The sequence below is a fragment of the Rhinopithecus bieti genome, unplaced genomic scaffold (genome assembly GCF_001698545.2).
Source record: "Rhinopithecus bieti isolate Rb0 unplaced genomic scaffold, ASM169854v2 scaffold_5982, whole genome shotgun sequence".
Taxonomy (NCBI): domain Eukaryota; kingdom Metazoa; phylum Chordata; class Mammalia; order Primates; family Cercopithecidae; genus Rhinopithecus; species Rhinopithecus bieti.
This window is the reverse complement of record NW_016805132.1, coordinates 1047331-1072667: the sequence shown is the minus strand read 5'-3', so window position 1 is coordinate 1072667 and position 25337 is coordinate 1047331. Positions and strand designations below refer to the sequence as shown.

The 25337-nt window shown below is 39.6% G+C and overlaps 1 protein-coding gene across 1 annotated transcript in view; it reads right to left on the bottom strand.

The window, feature by feature from the left end:
• LOC108529144 (pancreatic triacylglycerol lipase) overlaps window positions 1-21213 on the bottom strand; it is a 26021-nt gene extending 4808 nt beyond the window's left edge. The window contains exons 1-12 of the mRNA XM_017871246.1: window positions 21185-21213; window positions 21005-21050; window positions 19393-19547; window positions 18641-18763; window positions 16981-17115; window positions 13845-13956; window positions 12359-12478; window positions 12149-12268; window positions 11538-11656; window positions 8517-8646; window positions 7267-7375; window positions 6159-6323 (exon numbers count right to left, since the gene is read on the bottom strand). Coding sequence (XP_017726735.1) covers window positions 6159-6323; window positions 7267-7375; window positions 8517-8646; window positions 11538-11656; window positions 12149-12268; window positions 12359-12478; window positions 13845-13956; window positions 16981-17115; window positions 18641-18763; window positions 19393-19547; window positions 21005-21050 — 1334 coding nt within the window. The 5' untranslated portion in view covers window positions 21185-21213. The remainder of the gene's footprint in view (window positions 1-6158; window positions 6324-7266; window positions 7376-8516; window positions 8647-11537; window positions 11657-12148; window positions 12269-12358; window positions 12479-13844; window positions 13957-16980; window positions 17116-18640; window positions 18764-19392; window positions 19548-21004; window positions 21051-21184) is intronic.
• Window positions 21214-25337: the final 4124 nt, after the last annotated feature.

Here is a 25337-nt window from a genome sequence, read left to right as displayed (position 1 = left end):
GGAAGGAAGGAAGGAAGGAAGGAAGGAAGGAAGGAAGGAAGGAAGGAAGGAAGGAAAGAAAGAGAAAGAAAGAGAAAGAAAGAAAGAGAAAGAAAGAAAGAAGAGAAGAAGGAAGGAAGGGGAGGAAGGAAAGAAGGAAGGGAAGGAGGGAAGGAAAGAAGGAAAAGAAAGAAGGGAGGGAGGGAGGGAAGGAGGGAAGGAGGGAGGGAGGGAAGGAAAGAGGGAAGGGAAGGAGGAAAGGAAAGAGGGAAGGGAAGGAGGAAGGGAGGTAAGGAGGGAGGGAGGGAGGAAGGGAAGAAAGAAAAGGCCGAATAATACTTAGGATGCTTTGGAATATTTTTCTTTAATAAAATACCTTAGCATATGTAAACTATCAGGCATGGAAAAACGTGCTCAGAAAATGTATTTTTTCCCTTCACGCTCACTTCCTCAATGACTGGCAGCCTCACAAATAGGAAGTTAAAGGTTAAAACAGTTATCAATCAGGGTCACAAGAAATGAAAGGCACCAATATTTGTATATGATTAAAGGTGAACTGAATTTGTTTTGTAGTAGTTAAGAATTTTGTAGAGTCAAACTTCCTGCACAGAAATTCAGAAACGGTCTCTTCATCTAATTATCCATAAAGTAAGGACAATGAAACTACCTCATAGGATATACATTTTTGTTTTAACAGCTTTATTCAGCTTTAATTTACCTGGAATAAACTGTACATATTTAAATTGATACGTTTTCACACACACAACATACACCTCTGAAACCATCACCAAAATCAAAGTTATAAACATATCTATCATCTCCCCAATTGTCTTTCTTCCCCTTTGTAATTGCTTCTTCCCATTCCCTCCAATATTCACTCCTCCCAGGCAACCACTGCTCTGCTGTCACTATAGAGTAGTTTGAATTGTCTGGAATTTTATATAAATGGAATCTAAGGTGTATGCACTCTTGTCTAGCTTTTCATTCAGTATAATTATCTCAAGATTCATCCATATGGTTGAGTGTACCATTAGTTGATTCCTTGTCACTGCTGAGTAATATTCCATTGTATGGACAGACCATAGTTTGTTTATCTATTCCTCTTTTGGTAGACATTTAGATTGTTTCTACTTCTCGGCTGTTACAATAAAAGCTGCTATAGGCCCAGGCGCAGTGGCTCACCCACATAATCCCAGCACTTTGGGAGGCCAAAGCAGGTGGATCACCTGTGGTCAGGGGTTCAAGACCAGCCTGGCCAACATGACGAAAACTCGTCTCAACTAAAAATACAAAAATTAGCTGGACATGGTGGTGCATGCCTGTAATCCCAGCTACTGGGGAGGCCGAGGCAGGAGAATCACTTGAACCCAGGAGAAGGAGGTTGCGGTGAGCCAAGATTGTGCCATGGCACTCCAGCCTGGGTGACAGAGCAAGACTCTGTCTCAAAAAAAAATTGCTATAAACATTCATGTACAAATCTTTTGTATAATCATATGTGTTCTTGCCTCATGGGTAAAGAGTGAAGACCGAAATCGCTGACTCAGCTAGATGCATGTTTGGCTTTTTAAGAAACTGTTAAGGTGCTTTCCAAAGTAGTTGTATCCTTTTTATATTCCCATCAGCACTGTATGATAGTCCTTCACAAGAGTTGGTATTATCAATCTTAATTTTGGCCATTTAAATAGGTGGTATCTCATTCTGTTCTTAATTTGCATTTTTCTAATAATTAACTGTATCACATTCGGTTCTTTCACATTGAGAAATCTATTTGTGTTTTTATGTTTAAAGTGCATTTCAGGCTGGGCACAGTGGCTCACGCCTGTAATTTCAGCACTTTGGAAGGTCGAGGTGGGTGAATCACTTGAGGTCAGTTTGAGACTAGCCTGACCAACATGGTGAAATCCTGCCTATACTAAAAATACAAAAATTAGCTGGGAGTGGTGCTGCTGCCTGTAATCCCAGCTACACAGGAGGCTGAGGCAGGAGAATCACTTGAACCTAGGAGGCAAAGGTTGCAGTGAACTGAGATCGTGCCACCGCACTCCAGCCTGGGTAACAGAGCAAGACTCCATTTCAAAAAAAATAAAAATAAAAAAGTACATTTTATATAGCCAGAATACAATTGGATATTGAGTTTTAAAAAATACAGTAGAGTAAGTTTTGTCTTCTAATTGTGGTATTTAGACCATTTTTACTTTATACGATTATTTATATGGCTAGGTATGAGGCTATTGTCTTTTTTTTTTTTTTTTTTTTGAGACAGAGGAGTCTTGCTCTGTTGCCCAGGCTGGAGTGCAGTGGTGCGACCTCCACCTCCTGGGTTCACGCCATTCTCCTGCCTCCAGCCTCCTGAGTAGCTGGGACTACAGGCACCCTCCACGACGCCCGGCTAATTTTTTGTGCTTTTAGTAGAGATGGGTTTCACCGTATTAGCCAGGATGGTCTCGATCTCCCGACCTCGTGATCCGCCTGCCTCGGCCTCCCAAAGTGCAGGGGTTACAGGCGTGAGCCACCATACCCGGCCCCTTTTAGTTCTTTTTATACTCTATTTTGGATTATATTTTATTCCATTTTATCTCCTTGTTTGGGTTATTTGCTATCATGCTTTGTTTCATTATTTTAGAATTTATAGCACATATTTTTAATTTATCACATCTTACTTTCAAAAGAGAATATACCAATTCATAAATGGTATAAGAACCTTTCAATAGCATATTTTCAGTTCTTTCCCCCACCCTTTATGTCATTGTTATATTTGACTTATACATATATTATACACTCCCCAAAATACTGTCATTATTTTTTAAGTAGTCAATTTTTTCAAAGATAATTTAGTAATAAGAATTAAAAATATTATGTATTTATCATGTATTTCCTATTTCCTGTGTTCTTAATTTCTTTTAGTGAATTCTTTTCTACTTGGTATCATTTTCCTGTGCCTGAAGTCCTTCCTTTGATATTTCTTTTAGTGTTAACCTGCTGGTGAGGAATTATTTCAGTTTTAAAAGTCTTTATTTCATCTTTGTCTTTGAAAGATATTTATGGGTATAAATTCCAGGTTAACAGTTTTTCCTTTCCCTACTCAAAGATGTTGTTTCACTGTCTTCTAGCTAGCATTGTTCCTGGTTAGAAATTTGCTGTAATTTTTTTTTTCTTCACTGTTCTAATGTGTCATTTTTCTCTGACTGCTTTCAATATTTTGTCTTTATAATTGGGTTTCAACATTTTTTTGTTTGTGGAAATTTAAGGGAACAAGTTAAGTTTTGTTAGACGGATATATCGTATAGTGGTAAAATCTAGGTTTTTAGTGTAATCACCTGAATAATGTACATTCTACCTGGTTTTGAGCATTTTGATTTTCATGTGTGTTGGTGCTGTGCTGTTTTCTTCATGTTTCTTGTGATTTTCTTTGATCTGTTGGTTTATAGTTTTCACCATGTTTGAAAATTTTCAAGGTATTATTTCTTCACATATATTTTTCTGTCCCTTCTTTGTTAGGGTCTTATTTCCAATAAATAAGCCTTATTATTATTGTCCTACAGATCACTGATATTCTTTTAAAATTATTTTAAAGATTTTTTTCTCTGTGTATTTCATTTCAGAAAGTTTCTATTATGTATTCAAGGTCATTAACCTTGTCTTCTATAATGTCTAATCTACTGTTAGTTACATTCTGTGCATGTTTTGTTTGTGACATTGTATTTTTCATCTCTAGAAACTCAGTGTGGGTCTTTTTCTATATAGGTTGAGCATCTAAATCCAAAACTAAAAAATCCATTCCTGAGGGAAGTAACTCAGGAATGGAAAACCAAACATTGTATGTTCTCACTGATATGTGGGAGCTAAGCTATGAGGATGCAAAGGCATAAGAATGATACAATGGACTTTGGGGACTTAGGGAGAAGAGTGGGGGGGGGCGAGGGATAAAAGACAACATATATGGTGCAGTGGATACTGCTCAGGTGATGGGTGCACCAGGATCTCAGAAATCACCACTAAACAACTTACTCATGTAACTAAATGCCACCTGTACCCCAATAACTTATGGAAAAATAAAATAAAAGTAAATTAAAAATCCAAAATGCTCTGAAATTTGAAACGTTTGATTGCCAACATGATGCTCAAAGGAAATGCTTATTTGGAACATTTCAGATTTTGGATTTTTTTTTTTAATTTTTGATGCTCAACTGGTACATATAATGGAACTATTCCTGAAGTCCAAAGAAATTCAAAATTGAATCACTTCTTATCTCAAGCATTTTGGATGAGAAACACTCAACCTGTATATGCCACGCCTTTACTGACCTTTTAAGCAAATGGAATACAGGTTTAAGAACTGTTCTAATTTTCTCCTCTGCTAATGTAACATCTGTGTCAGTTTCGGTTTGGTGTCGATTGATTATTCTCCTCATTATAGGTTGGATTTTTCTGTTTCTTTATATACCTGGGAATCCTTGAGTCAAAGTCAGATACTGTGGATTTTAGATTTTTAGGTGCTTGATAATTCTGGATCTTTATAAATATTCTTGACCTTTTTGTTCTGCAATGCAGTTACGTTATTTGGAAACAGTTTGTTTACAGATCTTGGTCAATATAGGTAAATTATTTTCCACTATAAAGCAAGACTTTCGGCCGGGCGCGGTGGCTCAAGCCTGTAATCCCAGCACTTTGGGAGGCCGAGACGGGTGGATCACGAGGTCAGGAGATCCGAGACCAATCCTGGCTAACCATGGTGAACCCCGTCTCTACTAAAAAATACAAAAAAACTTGCCCGGCGATGTGGCAAGCGCCTGTAGTCCCAGTTACTCCGGGAGGCTTGAGGCAGGAGAAATGGCCTAAAACCCGGGAGGCCGGAGCTTGCAGTGAGCTGAGATCCGGCCACTGCACTCCAACCCGTGCTACAGAGCCAGACTCCGTCTCAAAAAAAAAAATAAATAAAATAAAATAAATAAAATAAAATAAAATAAAAATAAAATAAAATAAAATAAAGCAAGACTTTCTAAAATACTCTACCCTGTGTCCTTTGAATTATAAACTTTTCTAGACTGCTTGGTGTAAGCACCATTCCCAGTCCTGCAAGAGTATGGGAACTAGTTTCTCTAATCCATCAAATGGATATTTCAATGACCTCCAGCTGGTTTGTTCTCATACATGGGCCAATCAGTACCTTGATGAATATTCAGGGGGACTTTTCATAACCTCTGGGATTCTCCCTCGGCAACTCACTGCTGTCTGGTATGCTGTCCTGTGAAATCTACTTCCCTGGATCTTCTGATTCTTAACTCTGATTCTTTAACTTAAGGAGTCCACTGGGTTTCTCCTCCCTGTGACACATCCTGGAAATCTCTCGGAGCAGTAAGCTGGGGCAAATGCAAGGCTCCATCTTGTCCGTTTTTGTCTCTCAGGGATCACTATCCCTTATTCCTTGATGTTCAGTGTCTGGAAAACTGTTTTTTCACATACTTTGTTTGAATTTTTGGTCATTTCAGTCAGGACAGTAAATCTGGGTTCTGTTACTCCATCTTTGCCAGAAGCAAAGTCCCCTCATTTGGTTTTTATGAGGATGGAAGGATAGAATGACAGAAGCACAGGACTTGCCTCAGCATTTGGCCTAATACTCAGAAATACTTGGTCTAGTGTTGGTATTGTCATGATTATCATCAGATCACCTTTCCTGGTAGTTCACCTTCCTTTGGCTCCCACACCCTCCAGTCCTGGTTGAAACCAAGGATTATCTCCTGGACCTTCATCTTCACTGAGAAGACCAGTTTTTCAGAAAAGCCTATTTCTATTCCTTGATACATTCACTGTGTTCCTAGCAACTTAAACAGCAATTAGGTAAGCCTGGGAAGTTTGGAAGATGCACACAAGAAGCACTCACATAGCACAAAGCACAGCTGCCAAAGGAAACATTCCTCTCACCTTAGAATCATGAAGCCGGATTCTCATTCTAACATTTAATTTGTATCAGCTATCACATATTTGTCTACAAATTGATCAAAGCTGTTTCCTAAAGTTCTACCCTTTTTCCTAAAGAAACAGAAGGCATTAGGAAGCAACTGTAACTAGGATGTAGGTGATCCCCTGTAGGAGGTTTCACTTAAATTAGACTTTTAGAAGGAATAGAACTATAAACACAGATTCGATATTTCACATCTCCTGGGATTTTCATTACTTACTGTTTTCCATCGTTTGTCTCCACTATAATCTTGGATGCTCCCACGCTGGGTAAATTTAGGTCAATCACATTGTTATACCAAATAAATTTAACCTTCTGCAAGTCCCCAACGTCCACATCTGAGTCAAATTCATTGGAATGAGTATTATCTGGTTTGAGAGTGCCCCTGAGGATTTAAGAAGTGAACAAAAACATACATGAGCATACATATAAATATATACATATATATTTGTGTGTGTGTGTGTATATATATATATACATATACATACACATTTATGTTTCTAAGACCAGCTTACAGTGCATTTCTGGCTAAGGTGATTGTTAGTACATTTTTCATTCTAATGTATTAAACAAATTCAGACATGCATGCTAACTCACTGGTAGTCCATTTGCCATGAATATCTCATATTAGTCACCTTTGCTTTAATAAAACTTCAAACATGTATTAGTCACAATTCCTCCACAATTTAATAAATGATGAGAGTATTCCATCATCTTTTTGCATGTGTTTTGTAGACAGACTAATTAATTACTGATTTTAAATCAGATGCCAGTCATCAAAGCAAACATGAATGGTTTTATCAGGAAATAGCATGAAAATACTTAGAAATCGAATTCTGAATAGTATTAAGGCATAAGGGTGACAATTTCTTCCTTTTTCCTTATACATGTCAGTACTCTACTTCCATATAGTAATGAATAGACAAACTCTTAGGTTGATGACATACATTATACATGTGTAGTATTCCAACATTAAGAAGTATTGGCTGGCCACCATGGCTCATGCCTGTAATCCCAGCACTTTGGGAGGCCTAGGTAGGCAGGTCACCTGAGGTCAGGAGTTTGAGACCAGCCTGGCCAACATGGTGAAACCCCGTCTCTATTAAAAATATAAAAATTAGCCAGGCGTGGTGGTGGGCGCCTGTAATCCCGGCTACTCGGGAGGCTGAGGTAGGAGAATTGCTTGAGCCCTAAAGGCAGAGGTTGTAGTGAGCCAAGACTGCACCACTCCACTCCAGCCTGGGTGACAGAGCGAGACTCCAGCCTGGGCAACAGAGCGAGACTTCGACTCAAAAAAAAAAAGCATAGAGCAATATTATTTTACTCACTTGAAAATTTCATACTGCTTAGAGTTTCCTTTATTTCCAAACAAAGAAACTAGTACATGTCCTGTAACCTTCTTTCCAGACAGTGTGACAGATACCTTGTACCTCCAACCTGCAAGGGAGAAAAATTGCAAAATGTCAGTTTGGAGACAAAAGACACTAAAAACAAGTTAATTCGGATCCCACTACTGCTGAGTTTTGAATAATTTATTTATAATTTGTGTGTGTGTGTGTGTAATTTTCTAATCAAATAGTCATAGATATTCCTTTATATGTGTTTAGGGGATAGGCATTAGGTAGCAGGGGCTTTACAGAATTTTTTCAAAGTTAAGACAGATTTTTTTTCAAGCCAAGGGACTAAAGAATACATTTAGTTTTCAGTTTCCAACCTGACAATTTATCCTTGAAAGTTATAAGAACGTTATGTTAAAAGGTAGTTGTAAAAGTGTGAACTGTGACATTTTTTTAGTTTAATTTATTTTCATAGATCACCAAATTTCATAGATCACCAAATTTTAGAGTACTGCCATCTTTTTGTCTAAATATCTACATTTATTTTCAAAATTCCATAATTCAACTTTTCATTGCCTTTGAGAATATATTAATTTATGAAAACCAAAAGAACGTTTTCTTGGTACTAGCCAATAGTTTGCCATTTAGAGATAGCCTGAGCAAATTGCGGAGGAGATAAAATTTGTCATCAGTATTAAAAAAAAAAAAAAAACGGTAACCCAATTGACTCTCATCCAAATAGTTTTCTTCCTCTATTAGTAAGAAAAGAAACCCAGACCCTGTTCCCATTCCTACCACTCCTCCATCCTCTAATTCCCATCACCCATGGAGCCTACAATCCTAAACATCTCTTAAATCTGTCAATGTCTTTCCATTCTCACAACCTCTGCCATCTTTCTCTCCTAGATTACCCTTCTGCTTTTACGAAAATCTCAGAATTTTGTTCAGTGAAACTTTTGAGTGAATATAAAGAGGCTGGAGCAGAGAAAGCCTTCTGAATATAGCACCAGAGCCAAATGTGAAGAAACTTATTTTTGCAGCTCTAAGAGTCCAGGACCCAAACTCTGTTCTGCCACCCTAATTAGCTATAATTACCTTGAACATAGCATTGAGCATTTTTCCACATTGCAGAGGGGGTGTTTAAAACTTTTGTATAGAAAAGCAAGTATGCACATTTTCAGTGGACATAATAATAAAATATATAGCAATACGAATATAAGATACAGAAAATAGAAACTTACGTGCAAAATTACTGGCATCACCAGTGTCTAGATAAAATTTCTGGCCCACATCATTTGTTTTCCTAGAATATCTATCAGCATAGTGACCCATCTGTGGGCAGCCTTCACTTGGACAGGGGAAGCACTTGTTCTAGTGAAAACAAACAAATGATGAATAAGGATGCCCTGTCTTTTAATTGTGTACCATATTTCCTACGTGTTGTTGCCATTCAAATATTCTAAAGCCAGTTCTGTTCTGATGGTAAACGGGGATTTTAATAGTGTTTCAGCAGCAAAGATTAACAATGCATTTCATTATTCACAACAGTAAGTCACCAACTTCACTGTTAAACAACACAATACTATAAAAATCATACAGTGAGCCGGGTGTGGTGGCTCACACCTGTAATCCCAGCACTTTGGGAGGCTGAGGCAGGTGGATCACCTGAGGTTAGGAGTTCAAGATCAGCCTGACCAACATGGTGAAACCCCGTCTCTACTAAAAATGCAAAAATTAGTTGGGCATGGTGGCAGGCGCCTATAATCCTAGCTGCTCTGGAGGCTGAAGCAGGAGAATTGCTTGAACCCAGGAGGCAGAGGTTGCAGTGAGCCGAGGTTGCGCTATTGCACTCAAGTCTTGGGCAAGAGAGCAAGACTCCATCTCAAAAAAAAAAAAAAAAAAAAAAAAAAAAAAAAAAAAAAACCCAAAAATAAGAAAAAATATATAAATATGTGTGTGTGTGTGTGTGTGTATCTATCTTCTATTTTTCTTCTTTTGCCTAATTTGTTCCCAAGACATTCATCTACTTACAGCTAGAATTTATTTTAGAAAGATTGCATAAGTAGAATAGAGGTTATAATCAGCTTCTGATAAACAAAATCAATTCTTTTCCTTTTTTTTTTTTGTTTGAGACAGAGTCTCTTTCTGTCACGCAGGCTAGAGTAGAGTGGTGCGATCCGGCTCACTGCAAGCTCTGCCTCCCGGGTTCACACCATTCTCCTGTTTCAGCCTCCAGAGTAGTTGGGACTATAGGCATCCACTACCACGCCCGGCTAATTTTTGTATTTTTAGTAAAGACAGGGTTTCACCATGTTAGCCAGGATGGTCTCGATCTCCTGACCTCATGATCCACCCACCTCGGCCTCCCAAAGTGCTGGGATTACAGGTGTGAGCCACCGCGCCTGGCTTTTTTCAATTGTTTTAGCTCATGTTTAGCATATCAAGCCCTGAAGGATTCGTATCCTGGAATTTTCTCTATGTGAAGAGAAAATGCCCCAGCTAGCCTAAGGCTTACTGTGAGGCTGATACCTGGAGAAGACATATTCATACAGGAAAATACTCCTTGTTTCTGAACCAAGGACTTATAAGAAAAAGAGATGGAGAGGGAGGAACCAAGTTGGCAGGACAAGTGTCCCAATTCCCACTATGAGGGGCGGGGCTACTCTACAGTAAAGGCAAGTGGTGGACTCCTGGCTCAATGGACCACATTGTGGGCTTATCACAGTCCCAGGGTTGGCATTCAACAAAATCCAGGTGTTGCCTAAGCCAGCCAGGAAGAAATAGCCAAAGCTCTCTGAGGGCATTGCTACAGCCAGAAGAACAGACAAGCCCAAGACTTCATCTCTAAATACAGCAGTGTGACCATCAATAAAAGACAAGGCTATTACCCAGCATCCAAAGGAGCCCAAAGACTTTGCACCCACAGACTCCCAATTCATTTCCTCTGCTGAACACACACCACCACCAGATCACCTGGCCCCAGCACTCACTTGGAGAGAAGCTTAGAAGAGAGTGCAAAGGTGAAGAAATCTGCAAGACTGAGACATTTTTTCTTATACAAGTGCTGAGTATCACTTAAAAGAACTGTTTATATTGTTGAATTAGACTAAGTTTTAACTGGATGAAACCTGAGGTTTTTGTGTTTGCTTCTTTATTTTTTCCCCATTACTTATTGTTGGGTATTGGGGAAGAAAATTAAAATAAAGTTAAAATAAAGAAAGAGGAGGGATATTCTGTCTCATTGTATATGGAAGCTGTAGTGTGAATAATATATGTACTCCCTCTCCCATAATAGCTAACCTTAATTGAATGCTATTATATTTTTTGCTCTGAGCTAAGCAATTAACATATGTGTTCTCATTAAGTCCTCTCACCAAATATGTTGAGCTTACCATTAGTATTTACATTTACAGATGAAGAAACTTCTTGGAGAAGTATTTTGCTCAAAGATATTCAGCTATTTAATGGTGAAACCGGGATTTGCATCCTCTCTCCTAATCACTAAAGTATATATCCTGGGTAATTATGACTTCAGTTGGCACATTTGTTACTGGAAATTTTCTTATTAAATCCATAGGTTTTAAATTTTAATTTCAAAACTTTATGGTGCAAAGAAAATTCAATTTTATTAAAAAAACCCCAGAGAATAGATATGTCATAGCTGAGATGACATATAAAGAATTCAAGCAAGAGCAAACCGCTATAGCACACATTTACCTGTGTAACAAACCTGCACATTCTGCACAAGTATCCTGGAACTTAAAGTAAAATTAAATAAATAATTCAACCAAGATATCAAGAGAATACCAAATAAAATGAAAACTCAAAAAAGAAAATCTTGGCAATTATGAAATTGCACAGAAACATCCACACATGTCTATAATTATATATCAATAGTTTAAAAGGTCAGCATTTAAGAAAATTTTTCCATGTTCATCAGCATCCTATAGATATTTCTCAGATTTCCATAGACTAATTATTTTTTGTTTGTTTAGGGTTATTTCTAAAACAAGTTTGAACATTTACCCAATGAATACAAAGGTAATACAAATGAAAGTAAACATAGGACATTTCCATTTACAAGCTCATTTCTCTAAAGTGCTCTAATTTATCACTATTTAAATACATATCTATAATTAAAGGCATGTGTAAGTTCAAAAGTATAAAAACATTCATTGAATGAGGTCATGTATAGGAAACCACACCAGTCATGTGAAGTGACAGTCACAAAATTCTTTATGCAGAAGGTGGAGTCTACTTACTGCAGTGAAGACGCTGTAAGAGGCACAGGGAAATCCAGCAAAGCCATCAGGATTGACGATGCTATCAGTGTAGTATTTGTAGCTTCTTAAGTGATTACAGGCCGCAAAGTCTCGAGTCCCTTCGAATCAGGCACAATTACACATCAAGGACAGATTGCATTTTTCCAAGTTAACGTCATATTCAGAATATAGTGGTTGAATAGATTTCTCTAATTAATGTGAGCTCATGCGGGTCACAGAACAAAGTCATTTGTAAAGTATATTTATGATTTGTGATGTAATCAGAAGTTGAGTACTGTTTAAGATTATAATAGATAATACTGTAATTAAATGAAAGGTTTAACATACTGTAGAAGAAAAAGATTGGTCTAAATAAATAAAAGCTCATTCCCTGAATTAGGTGCTTGGAAGTTGACTGAAAATCCACTTTCTTTCCCAGTCTCCTAATGCCCACTTATCCCAGTGAAAACCTACATCTCATGGATACAATTAAAAGTCTTTTGTTACATAAAATGTGAGACCTGTACAATTCCAAAGAATTTAGCAAGTTTAGCAAAACAAAACGCAAGCTTTCCCCCAAGAAGATCTCTTTGTACACATAATAGTTCTACCTTCCCAGATTCCATCTATGTCCACAATCTGAGAGAGAATATTCTTCTCACATCCAGGCATTTCCACTCCTCCATTTGGAAAGAAATCTAGATGGCCCACAACTTGGCTCATTCCAAACCCTGAAGAATCATAAAAGTAAATGAGGGTTTATGCTAATGTATAGACTCAGACAATATAACACCCTTTGGGGGACAGGTTGAGGAACTCACCCAAATTGGGGACTATGGGGGCACCATCCGTGTGAATTACATCCACAAATTGGGCATCACTGGGGTCCAATCGGACTAATTCAGGTGTGCCCTGAAAGCAAGGTTCTGCTGGGTCCAACCCTAGAGTAAAGAGTATGTGTCATGAATTATGACAAGTCCTGAGTACAGTCCTGAGTACAAGTATTAAGAGTAAAATATGAGTTAGGCATGGAAAGGGATGAATGAGTTCTTCCTTACCTGACCATTTGCTGAAGGGGAATCTGCTTCTAGCTATTTGCTTTAAAGTGAATTTTCTCCAAACCAAAGAATATGCCTTTCCTCATGGCCGTGTAGTCAGTGGGAGAGTCTTGGTCACTAGCGCAGTTACAAGAAAAGAGGCAGACTCTGGGACACACTGGACTAAAAACCACTCAGGGTAAAAGAGTCCCCAGTAGACTGTGAACTCGCACAAGAGCAAGGACCTTGGCTTCCACAGACGTCACTGAGAACACAGGCTTGCATTGCACAGCACCTGGCTGAGCAGGCTATGGGAAAGAAACATTTACAGACTGTGGAAAAGAAAATCCTGTGCAGAACTCCCCTTCAGCAAATGAACGGATAGGCATTCCAGATTATTCCAAGTCCAGATACAGCCGACTTATCCCAGGGGTTAAAAAGAGAATCACCAAGTCAGAGACAAAAAGGTTGAACACTGATGGAAGAGGAAAGTGGTCCTTCCTTGAAATAATCACCTCTCAGATCCAGGATGGTAGAATCTTTCTTATAACCTTACAGAGGTTTTAGAACCTGGATATCCAATATATGAGCTCACTGGCCGAATGCAGCCAGCCTCAGATTTGTGAAATACTATTTGTTATCTCATTAGCAGCACACAGAACTGGCAGCCCAGGGCACCCTGACCACATTTTCCCTGACAACTCTGGGGTTACGTTTGAGGTTTAAGCACATTAGCAATTGCTACTGAAGCAGAATATAATCAGTTATACAAATTTCAGCTCCCTGGGTTTAATTGTATTTATTCTACTATTTATGAAGTGTACTCTATTCATGAAACTTGTCCTTTGTGAATGTTGGTCAACGGTGAAATAGGCATGAATAAAATCTCTAGATGTCCTTAACTCACATTTTAGTCACGTGCAATATAAATACGCTAAACAGAGTGCTGTAGACCAAAGACTGGTATCAGTGAAGACTTTACAAAGCCTCAGAACAGAGTGATTTCCGATTGTGAGGCCCAATTCAGAAAACATGAGAAGGTAAAAAGTAGAATTGCACCAAATTTCCATCTTGTATTTCCTTTTAGACCACAGACAGTCTACATGTAGTCTAATTTTGTAGCTTTATTTATTTAGTTACTTACTTACTTACTTTTTATTTTTTTAAGGAGATGGGAGTCTCACTATGTTGCCCAGATTGGCCTCAAACTGTTGGGCTCAAGAGATCCTCTTGCCTCAACCCCCTGGCATCTTTCACTGTTTTGACCAACCTGTGATACGTCCAATGGTCCCATTGGTTCTCCTTCCAGCCTCCCCAGCAGCGTGGGCACCCAGGCTGTGGCCAATGACGTGCACGTTGAAAGGTGAGTAACCGAACGCCGACTGTAAGAAAGAAAACCTTTTTAGAATGTTTTCAAGTACAGTCACGAGTTGCTTAACAATGGGGATACGTTAAGAGAAATGCATTGTCAAGCGATTTTGTTGTTGTGGGAACATCATAAAGTGTATTTACATAAACCTAGATGGCATAGCCTACTATACACCTAGGCTATGTGGTACAGCCTGTTGCTTCTAGGCTATAAACCTGTACTACATGTGACTGTACCATGTACTGTAGGTAATTGGAACACAATGTAACTAGTTGTGTATCCAAATATATCTAAACCTAAAAAACATACAGTAAAAATACAGTATAAAAGATATTAGCCTGGTCTTGGTGGCTCAGGCCTGTAATCCCAGCACTTTGGGAGGCCAAGGTGGGCTGATCACCTAAGGTCAGGAGTTCAAGACCAGCCTGGCCAATCTGGTGAAACCCCATCTCTACAAAAATAAAAAAAATTGGCCAGGTGCAGTGGCTCATGCCTGTAATCCCAACACTTTGGGAGGCCAAGGCGGGCGGATCACGAGGTCAGGAGATCGAGGCCATCCTGGCCAACACGGTGAAATCCCCTCTCTACTAAAAATACAAAAAATTAGCCAGGCGGGGTGGTGGGTGCCTGTAGTCCCAGCTACTTGGGAGGCTGAGGCAGGAGAATGGCGTGAAGCCGGGAGGCCGAGCTTGCAGTGAGCTGAGATCACCCCACTGCATTCTAGCCTGGGCAACAGAGCAGGACTCCGTCAAACAAACAAACAAAACAAAAATTATCTGGGCATGGTGGTGGGTGCCTATAATCCTGGCTACTAGGGAGGCTGAGGTGGGAGAATCACTTGAACCTGGGAGGTGGAGGTTGCAGTGAGCCAAGATCGTGCCACTGCACTCCAGCCTGGGTGACAGAGTGAGACTCTGTCTCAAAAAAAAAAAAAAAAAGTCCCAAAGTGGTACATCTGTAGAGGCCACTTACCATGAATGGAGCTTGCAGGACTGGAAGTTGCTCTGGGTGAGTCATGGAGTAAGTGGTGAGGGAATGTAAAGGCCTAGGATGTTACTGCACACTGCTGAAGACTTTATACCCACTGCACACTTACTCCACACTCAGTTCATTTAAAATAGTTTTCTTTCTTTATACAATTTTTATTTTTATTATTTTATTTATTTATTTACTTATTTATTTTTTGAGATGGAGTCTCCCTCTGTCCCCCAGGCTGGAGTACAGTGGCATGATCTCGGCTCACTGTAAGCTCCGCCTCCCGGGTTCATGCCATTCTCCTGCCTCAGTCTCCCAAGTAGCTGGGACTACAGGCGCCCGCCACGTCACCCAGCTAAGTTTTTGTATTTTTAGTAGAGACGGGGTTTCACCATGTTAGCCAGGATGGTCTAAATCTCCTGACCTCATGATCCGCCTGCCTCGGCCTCCCAAAGTGCTGGAATTACAGGTGTGAGCCACCGCGCCCAGCCATTTTAACTTTTCAAAATTTTTTGTTAAAAACTAAGACTCAAACACCTGCATTAGCCTAGGCCTATACAGGGTCAGGATCATCAACCTCACTGTCTTCCACCTCCACATCTTATTTCCTGGAAGGTCTTCAGGGGCAATAACATGCATGAAGCTGTCATTTCCTATGATAACATGTCTTCTTCTGGAATACTTCCTAAAGGATCTGCCTGAGGCTGTTTTCTTTTCTTTTTTTTTAATAAGTAGAAGGAGTATACTTTAAAATAATGATAAAAAGTACAGTAAATATGTAAACCAGTAATGTCATCATTTATTATCATTATCATGTATTATATACTGTACATGATTATATGTGGTAGAGTTTTATATAACTGGGAGTGCAGTAGGTTTGTTTATACCAGCATGACCACAAATCCGTGAGTAATATGTTGTGCTATGGTATCATGATAGCTATAAGTCACAAGGCAATAGGAATTTTTTAGCTCCATTGTCATCTTATGGGACCTCCATCATATCTGAAGTCCATCATTGACCTACACATCCTTGTGTGGTGCGTGACTGTGTTGCAGAATTCGTGAGGGGTGCAGGGGAAGAACCTTCAAAAACCTCAGTGTCAAGAAGATACACTGCCTTTCCAAAGCACTTGACGTCCATGTTTTTTAAAATAGTTATAATGAAAAATGGAAATGGGTTTAACTTTTAATCTGGAGGAAGTAGGGCTGTATTTTGTTGGAGAGATAAACCTTAATGAATATGAAGAGCTGTTATCCAGAGATGATGAAGCAAGTATTTGGATTAGAAAGTAAAAATAAAAACAGTTATTTAAACACATTTGAGTATAACATTTTCTGTGTTTTTTTGTTACCAAATGAGGTTAGCTTGTTATCACTGTGCTTCTCTTAAGAAAACAAAACTAAAATCAAACAAAACTAGATTAATTTTAATGTTCACATAGGTAATAACTAGTAAAATTAAAACAAATACTCGTGGAATTTATTAAAAACAACCTACCAATTGCTTGAATAAGTTAAATTTTAAAACTAGTTTATTTTATTTTATTTTATTTTATTTTATTTTATTTTATTTTATTTTAGACGGAGTCTCTGTCACCCAGGCTGGTGTGCAGGTGCGATCTCGGCTCACTGCAAGCCCCACCTCCTGGGTTCAGGCCATTCTCCTGCCTTAGCCTCCCGAGTAGCTGGGACTACAGGCGCCCACCACCACGCCCGGCTAATTTTTTGTATTTTTAGTAGAGGCAGGGTTTCACCGTGTTAGCCAGGATGGTCTCGATCTCCTGATCTCCTGATCCGCCTGTCTCAGCCTCCCAAAGTGTTGGGATTACAGGCGTGAGCCACCGCACCCAGCCAAAAAGAACTAGTTTATTAACATAATGGGTTATTGATGAAACCCAAAGCTAGATTTTTTAAAAAAAATTTCTTTGTAACCAAGGGAAATGTCATATCTGAGTAGAGAAAGGTCTTTATCTATGATTAAATCTACAGACTTTTTTTTTTTGGAAAGACAATCTGGAAAACCATGTGTACAGGCTTTTATACAATCCAGGGGTAATTACCTTCAGAACTTCAACAAAATACGCTACTTCTGCTCCCACAATCCTGATGTTCTGTGACGCTTGTGTGTATCCAGTTCGGGAGCCACCTTTCCAGTCCACACAGATACAGTTCACACTTTCCACCTGGAACAGATTCTGGTGGAAGGGGCACAATAAACAGATACATAATTCAGGATCTTTATTAATTACTAGTTAAACATATCAGAGGACTAGGATAAATTCCTTCCTTGACTGACATGACATCATTTTAACCCCAATGCAACTGACAAAACTTATAGTCTGTTATAGATATATCATCTCTGCTAAAGTTTAACATCATCTCCAAACTGGAATTTGACCATAGTGGGAACTGGATTCTTGGGATTTCTGCTGTAGCAGATACAGAGACATTTAATTCAAGAAAAAAATGTATAAAATGTGGTACAATGGGTTGTTCATTAGGTCATCCTAAATGCCACAAGGCTACATTGTCCCTTACTAGAATGCACCCAAGGACATTGTTTGCCTTGTCCACTGGTGCAGCCTCAGTGTCCAGAAGAGATTCTGGTACACAGAAGGTGCTCAGTAAATATTTAATGAATGAATGAAAGACAATGTTAGGACCCCTTATATAAATACATTGAAGGTGAATAAGTTTTTACGCAATGGAAATACTAATCAAAATTTTTAGATGAACATGTTTTATTGTACATCACTAAAGAGTTATTAATATTTCACATGAAAACACTGCCTACCAGATATCTACAGAAAGCCTTGCTTGATGGCATTTAATTATGGCTTCATGGAGGTTAGTTCTGGAAGGAATTCTGTTGTCTGAGTGTGTTTATGTATACCCTCTTTTTTTTCCAAAAGAATTTGAGAATAGGCCAGGCACAGTGGCTCACGCCTGTAATCCCAGCACTTTGGGAGGCCAAGGCGGGTAGATCACGAGGTCTGGAGATCGAGACCATCCTGGCTAACACGGTGAAACCCCATCTCTACTAAAAATACAAAAAATTAGCGGGGCCTGGTGGCAGGCACCTGTAGTCCCAGCTACTCAGGAGGCTGAGGCAGGAGAATGGAGTGAACCCGGGAGGCAGAGCTTGCAGTGAGCCGAGATCGCACCACTGCACTCCAGCCTTCTTTATGACAGAGCACATAGCCAAAAGCAAATTAAAGAAAATAGGACCACTGCTGTTGAAACAACAGAAGCCAAAATAAAAAACCTACACAGTTTTCCAAGTTATTGCTACCAGAGGAGATCAAAGAGTAGCAAGTGAACATCAAAAGGAAATAATTCATTCAGGCAAAATGAGACCTCTTAGCGCTTCACATAAAATTAAAAACAAATGAAAAATCAGGGGCCTATGACCAGCTGGTGTGCATCAGTATGAGAGCATCTGTTGCTAAAATTTTGAAACACCTCCATTATCAGTTGTTAAATAACTAGTGCCTGGATCTACCAAATGCTTGCCAGCCTCACTGCTCTGAGCATCCTAAACCCCCTCTTCCCACCACCACCTCCTTGACCTCCCTTAGGAACTCTAGGCCCCGCAGGGGTCTGAAGATCCTTCAAGACTGTGGGTACCAGCACTGTCCTCATTGGTTGGGGCCAGTGCCTTACTGGTTGTTAATTATCACTTTGGAAACAACCTTTCCTTGAGAGATGACTACATCTCACCTCGCATATATTGGCCAGCCAGTTTTCTTCTCCCTTGTCTATGAATCCATGAATAATAAAGCGAGTTTTTCTATTTGTTTTGAAATTGGAGTTACTGATGGTTGATGAATCTGCGACAATTTCCTGTTTAGACAGAAAAGTGTTTCATGTCAGTTTCCTATAGTAGCCAATAGAACCATTTGTGGAGAGGGTTCCACATGGAGAGGGGCGGTAAGTAGAAGACTGCTAGGATTCAGGATCCTTGTGAATAATGATCCTCCCATTATAACCACAGTATTCACTATCATCACCATGTTGTCATTTCCCAGTCATCACAACATGTTTGCAGTTGTTCAACTTGGGATAATATGTCTGTTATAAACTTGGTGGTAATGATCTTTTCTTCATACAATGGAAGGCTTTGTGTGTATGTGCATATGTTTATGTATCTTTATCTAATATAGATATACATACATAATGGGAGATTATATAAATATATAATATTGGGAATGTTTATATACTTTCTATATATAAATATAGCCCTATATTTACAATATTTATTAAATGTTATAGAGGAAGGACAAGAATAATATGAAGTTAATGAACCTTTTATAAAGAATTTACATTAAGAAATACCTAAGCTCAGTGCCCTGAATATCTACAAAGATGCAAATTTCACAGCCTGATTTGTTTCTCTTAAGAACGTGAATATTCAGTATCCTTATTACATAAAACAGGTGGAACTTAGTTCTAAACACAGTGATAGTTCTTACTTGAAAGTTGTTTGGGTTCTCATTAGTATATAGGAGGAAGCGGGTGTTGACATCTTTTGGATCCCAGGGCAATATATGGAGGGGTCTTTCCACAATTCCTGACCATGGGGCATCATCACTGAAGCAGCCGAGTCTTTCATAGCAAACTTCTTTTCCTGCAATCCCCCAGAAGGATATTAGTTTTACAAGCATGCTCTTTTTAATGATCTGACTGCCAATATATATATGAGAGTTAAATTACACTGTGTGGTAGACATTCCTCCTCCACTACTCTCAACACCTTCCTAGCCACACACTCACAAAACAGCTTCAAAAGACAACACAACTGTTCCAGACAGGCTGTTGGTCCTCAATTCTACCACATAGGATCACTTCACTCCCCTTGTGTCTCTGACCAGTCCCAATGTGGGACTCCTTTCAGCCTCTAAACTCAGATATCTTCCTTGGGCTATAGGTGCTCAAGAAAGGGACAACCCTGTGTCCCTAAGCCTTAACTTCCTGTAGCCACCGTTTAGCTGTGGGCTTTGAAAGGAGCGCTTACATTTTATGGAAAGGTCAAAACCGTATGTCCCTTTCCTTGCTGTACTGAAGGTCATCTTCATTACTGTGATGAAGAAGCTGTTCACAAACAACCAAACAAAAAATCCATGGTTTAACACAACTCCAGGCTTGAATGTCACTCCATAAAAAAACAACCTAAACAGCCTGTAATCCCAGCACTTTGGGAGGCCGAGGCAGGTGGATCACAAGGTCAGGAGATTGAGACCATCCTGGCTAACATGGTGAAACCTCGTCTCCACTAAAAATACAAAAAAATTAGCCAGGTGTGGTGGCGGGCACCTGTAGTCCCAGCTACTTGGGAGGCTGAGGCAGGAGAATGGTGTGAATCCAGGAGGCGGAGCTTGCAGTGAGCTGAGATGGCACCATTGTACTCCAGCCTGGGCGACAGAGCGAGACTCCATCTCAGAAAAAACAAAAACAAAAACAAAAAAAAAAACCCAGAGAAGGGTTCTCTTTTCTAAGGAGGATAAATCTAGATTAATGGTAGGAGTAAGAGTAGTAGCTGTTGTCGGGGCTACCTTTCTCACAATCTTACCATGTGCCAGGTGCTGGGCTGGATGATTTACTAATCTGACCTAATTCTCACAATAATCCTAGGAGATGGGGTATCTGACTCTGCCCGTTTTACAGACAAAGATTCTGAAGCACAGAAGTTAAGAATTTTGTTCAGAGTAATATAGCTGTAGGTGGTGGTGGAGCCAAGGTTCAAACTCCTAACTTGACTTAATGTCAGGGTTGCTAGATTTAGCAAATCAAAATAAAAGTAAATTTGAATTTCAGATAAATGATAATGTTTTAGTATAAATATGTCACATATTTGTTGTTTGTGGGAAATATTTGTTGTTTATCTGAAATTCAAATTTAACTGGGCATCTTAGATGTTTTCTGAAAACCCTACTCCACATACCTGTGTTCTTATGCATCTCCTGTGCTTTACTCCTTGAAGTAATGCTTCATGTTATTACTGTGGCCTGAATTCAGCTGCCATAGCCCTCTTGACCGTGCTGAAAAGTGAATCTCTCCCAGCTCAACATTTATATTTTTTTCTTACCTGCTACTGCTCCCAGCAGCAGTGAAAGAGTCCAAAGCAGCAGCATCTACACGAAATTAAAAACATGATTGAGTCTGGCTAAGTTTTTAAAAGATCGGCAAGTTTTAGTTCATTTAGATCTCTGGGGGAAAATGGATAAATTCTGATCAATTAGGCCTAGAAAACATGTTCCTGACTCACCTTGGCAATTCTGTCAGGTTCCACACACAACCAGATAGCAACAAAAGGTCCTTTTATAGGCGAAGCTTATCTTTTGAAACCGTGGAAAATGGCATGCAAAGAAAGGCCCAAGGATGTGTTTCCAATTTTAATCATAGATAAACCAAGGTTGACAGAGTAGATAAAGTTTTCCATAGTAGTTGTGGGAAGATGAGAAAGGGGGTAGATATGTGATTATGTAAAGCTCAAAATCACTTTAATTTCATTATAGTAAAGGTTCTAGTCTTTCTGTCCCTTTTTGAAGTTTACAATTCTCTGTGCATGTCTGTGGGCATGTGTGAAACTAAATTGTTTTCACAGATTTAATAACAGCAGTCTTAAAAGCAAATGCTAACAGCCTACCAGCTCTTGCCATTTTTGTATAACCTTGCCTTACCCTCAAAAACAGTGAAATAGAAGCAATCCTTCAAGAGAGTTCATACCTTCTGGAAAAGCATTTGATTTGTTATTTTGATAGTCTATATAACTGATTTATTTCTTAACAATATCATGGAGGAAAGAATAAATAAGCTACGAAAGGGAATTGGGGGTACAGCCAAAAGCATAGAGGCAGAATCAGTGACCCCACTATCAGATGAAAGGATGAATAAGCGGAAAAAATGTGATTCAACTTGGAAGAAAATGGTTTAGAAAAAATAATCTGAAAGAGAATTGTTTGATGGAAAGTAACTGGGGATGTTTTCAGTTAAGGACGGATTGCTTACAATAAATGTTAAAAAGAGTACAATGTGATACTATAATTTTAAGAGAACAGAACCTTTTAGCCTGGAAGTGTCACAGCTATACATTGAGTTATTGAAATTGTCACATTCGTAGGTCAAAAGTGGTCAAAACAATTCAACCCCTGGAAAAGTTTATAGGTATAGAGAAAGGCAACCGAATTATTGTGTACAAAGGAAGTTCGAGGAAGTTTGGCAAGGGAATTGTTAAAATAAAGACAGAAGGCACAAGGAAGGATACATGGATGGACACCATGGCAAATTCCCACCTAATCTTTCAAATATCAGCCTTTCATCCCCTCCTCAGGCAGTCTTCCTCAGTCATGGTTAAGCTGGTTCCCTTGTTCCCTCTAAGGAAGATTCTCTTTAGAAATTCTCTCACTTGAGACTGATCATTTGTATATTATAAACTCAGAGAAGGCTGGAATGCTCAGGGCCTTGTCACATCCTAGCACCTAGCCCAGTACTTGATACACAGCAGACCTTCAACACATCTCTGATGGATGATTGACCAAATGAGGGAATGAATATGAAAAGCAAAGCAATTTATTTTGCATAATTGCTGCAATAATAATTGTCTCCATAATCTCATAAGTAAAAAGCTGTTGAAACTTCTTTTATTCAAAACATACAAAAAAAAAAAAAAATCCAGAAGCTTCTAAGAACAGAAATCTTGCATCTCTCTCGTATTTAGCCATGGTAATACTGTTTTGATCTCAGAGTCATATCCTATGAGAGTCGTTGTTTACTCTGGTTTTGCCATGAAGTCATTTACATTTTGTGTGAGTTACCAAGTAATGCACACAAAGTTTCTAAGTTGGCATTTTAGATGGTACAAAATGTAATCCATAATTAGGGGGACATTTGTTTAATATAGTTTAAAGAATTAGGATCATTAGTCACCAAATTCTGAAATAGAGAGTAAAATCTGTGGGGATATTTTGCAAACTAAAATAAGTTCAAATTTTATAATATCTCAAGAAGATTCAACTTCTCAAATTTATAAAAGCTAAGAACGGAATGGTACATAATCAGCCATCTATTACATCTGCTCTGGTTGAATGACTTCCTCTATACATAATCCTGCTGAACTTTTTTTTTTTTTTTTTGAGGCGGAGTCTCGCTTTCTGCCGGACTGGGAGTGCAGTGGCCAGATCTCAGCTGCACTCAAACAGAGACACCAGCATCCAGGGTTACGGCGCATTCTCCTGGCTCAGCCTCCACCGAGTAGCCTGGGACTACAGGCGGCACGCCACTCGGCCGACACGGCTTAGTTTTTAGTATATATTCTAGTAGCGACGGGGTTTCACGCGTGTTAGCCCACAGACATCAATACTCCTGACCTCGTGATCCGCCCGTCTCGGCCTCCCAAAGTGCTGGGATTACAGGCTTGAGCCACCGCGCCCGGCCAATCCTGCTGAACTCTTAAGCTGGGTTGTGAAATGTTATAAACTGCATTGTTTCATTCAGACGACAATGTACTATCTAGAAGCGTCTATTTACATAGTATGTGTGGCAGAGTTGCTAGCATCTTTTTTTTTTTTTTTAGACGGAGTCTTGCTCTGTCACCCAGGTTGGAGTGCAGCGGCACGATCTCCTGACCTCGTGATCCGTCCGCCTCAGCTTTCCAAAGTGCTGGGATTACAGGCGTGAGCCACTGTGCCTGGCCTGGCTAGCATCTTTCTATAGGGAGTAGAACTAGACTCTATTCTCTGTCCTCCCTTGCAGGGAGATGGGGTCATGTAACCAATTTTCTGGCTAATGAGACGTGAGTGCATGGATGTGCACCCCTGTCCAGTCCCGTTCCTAAAAAACCCACGCATGGGCCAGGCGCCGTGGCTCAGGCCTGTAATCCCAGCACTTCAGGAGGCCGAGGCGGGAGGATCACAAGGTCAGATTTAGACCATCGTGGCCAACATGGTGAAATCCCGTCTTTACTAAAAATCCAAAAAAATTAGCCAGGTGTGGTGGCACACACCTGTAGTCCCAGCTACTCGGGAGGCTGAGGCAGGAGAATTGCTTGAACCTGGGAGGCGGAGGTTGCAGTGAGCTGAGATCACGCCATTGCACTCCAGCCTGGTAACTGAGCAAGCCTCCCTCTCAAAAAAAAAAGAAAAAAACACACATGGTCCTCCATGTGCCATGCCTTACTGTGACTTGATGCAGACAAAGACAAATCCTTAAAGGCCGTGTGTTGAAGCTGGTAGAAACACAAGATGGAAGGAATCTGGGCTCCCTGCTTAAAGGAACACTACCCACAATCACAAACATCCATTTTAAATTGTACGTGAGCAATAAATGAATGATTATTTTAAGCCTTGAGATTTAAGGGTTATAACAATTAACATTATCTTAACCAATAGATTATTTATTATATAATGCTTCTCCTACTTCCATGAACAGTCCATGTACCAAACATTAAATGCTGGGTTAAAAATTACAACACGAGATTTGGATGGTACTTATGGATAACACTAATACTTGGACAGGTTGTTTCTAATACTTGATTTTTTGAAAATCCCTTTCCTGCCACTTCCCATGTCACAGAAAATAAGTGCTCAAGTATTCACTTTATTTTGGTAAATTTTAAATTCTAATGGGCATTTTTCAGTTCAGTCCCTAGTGGTGACCATTGTTCTACAGACAATCAGAGCCCGTATGATACCCACGGTTTAGAGAAAATTCACCCAGTGTTGCTTGGGTCCCTAGACACAATTGATGTGAACTTGGAGCAGCTCAATGTTCTTGATACACAGGAGATCCTCAAACACCAGAGGCAGACTGGAGCTCCCATCAAAACTCTACTTTCTACCAGCCTCTGTCACTCCTCACATCTCAGGACTGCAGGCTTGACTAGAAGCTGTTCAAATGGTAATGAAGCATGGAGAGTCCCCACTCTACTACCTCACGGCATTGACAGCCAAGACGGGATCTCACTGAGAATTAATTCCATGTGTCCTGTTTACCAGTGCATTATATAACATCAGTTCAACTTTGCCCCAGAAACCTTGCACATTTGAAAATAAAAATGCCAAACTTGGATGCTTCTAATCAAGTTGCAGCAGAGTTAAATATTGGTTTAAGTTTAGGCTCTGCTTCTGACAACCTTGTGATACTAAACTCCTGGTGAGGGAAAAAAAGGTTTCAGAACACCTGTGTGGCCAGATAACCAGCATGTTAGCTAAAGGAGGTCTCATTTACTTAACCTTCAGAGAGCCTGGCCTGCTTCCCTTTATCTAGCTCCGCCTCTTTCCAAGATCACTGAAGGTAAGGAAGACATGCCGTCTGGAGCATCCCAAACTTCCCTGAGCAGAAAAACACTGTGAAGTTCTGGGGGTGGTTAACTGCTTTACACCTTCTAGAGCTACCATCCTGCCAAGTGTGAGTGGGTCACA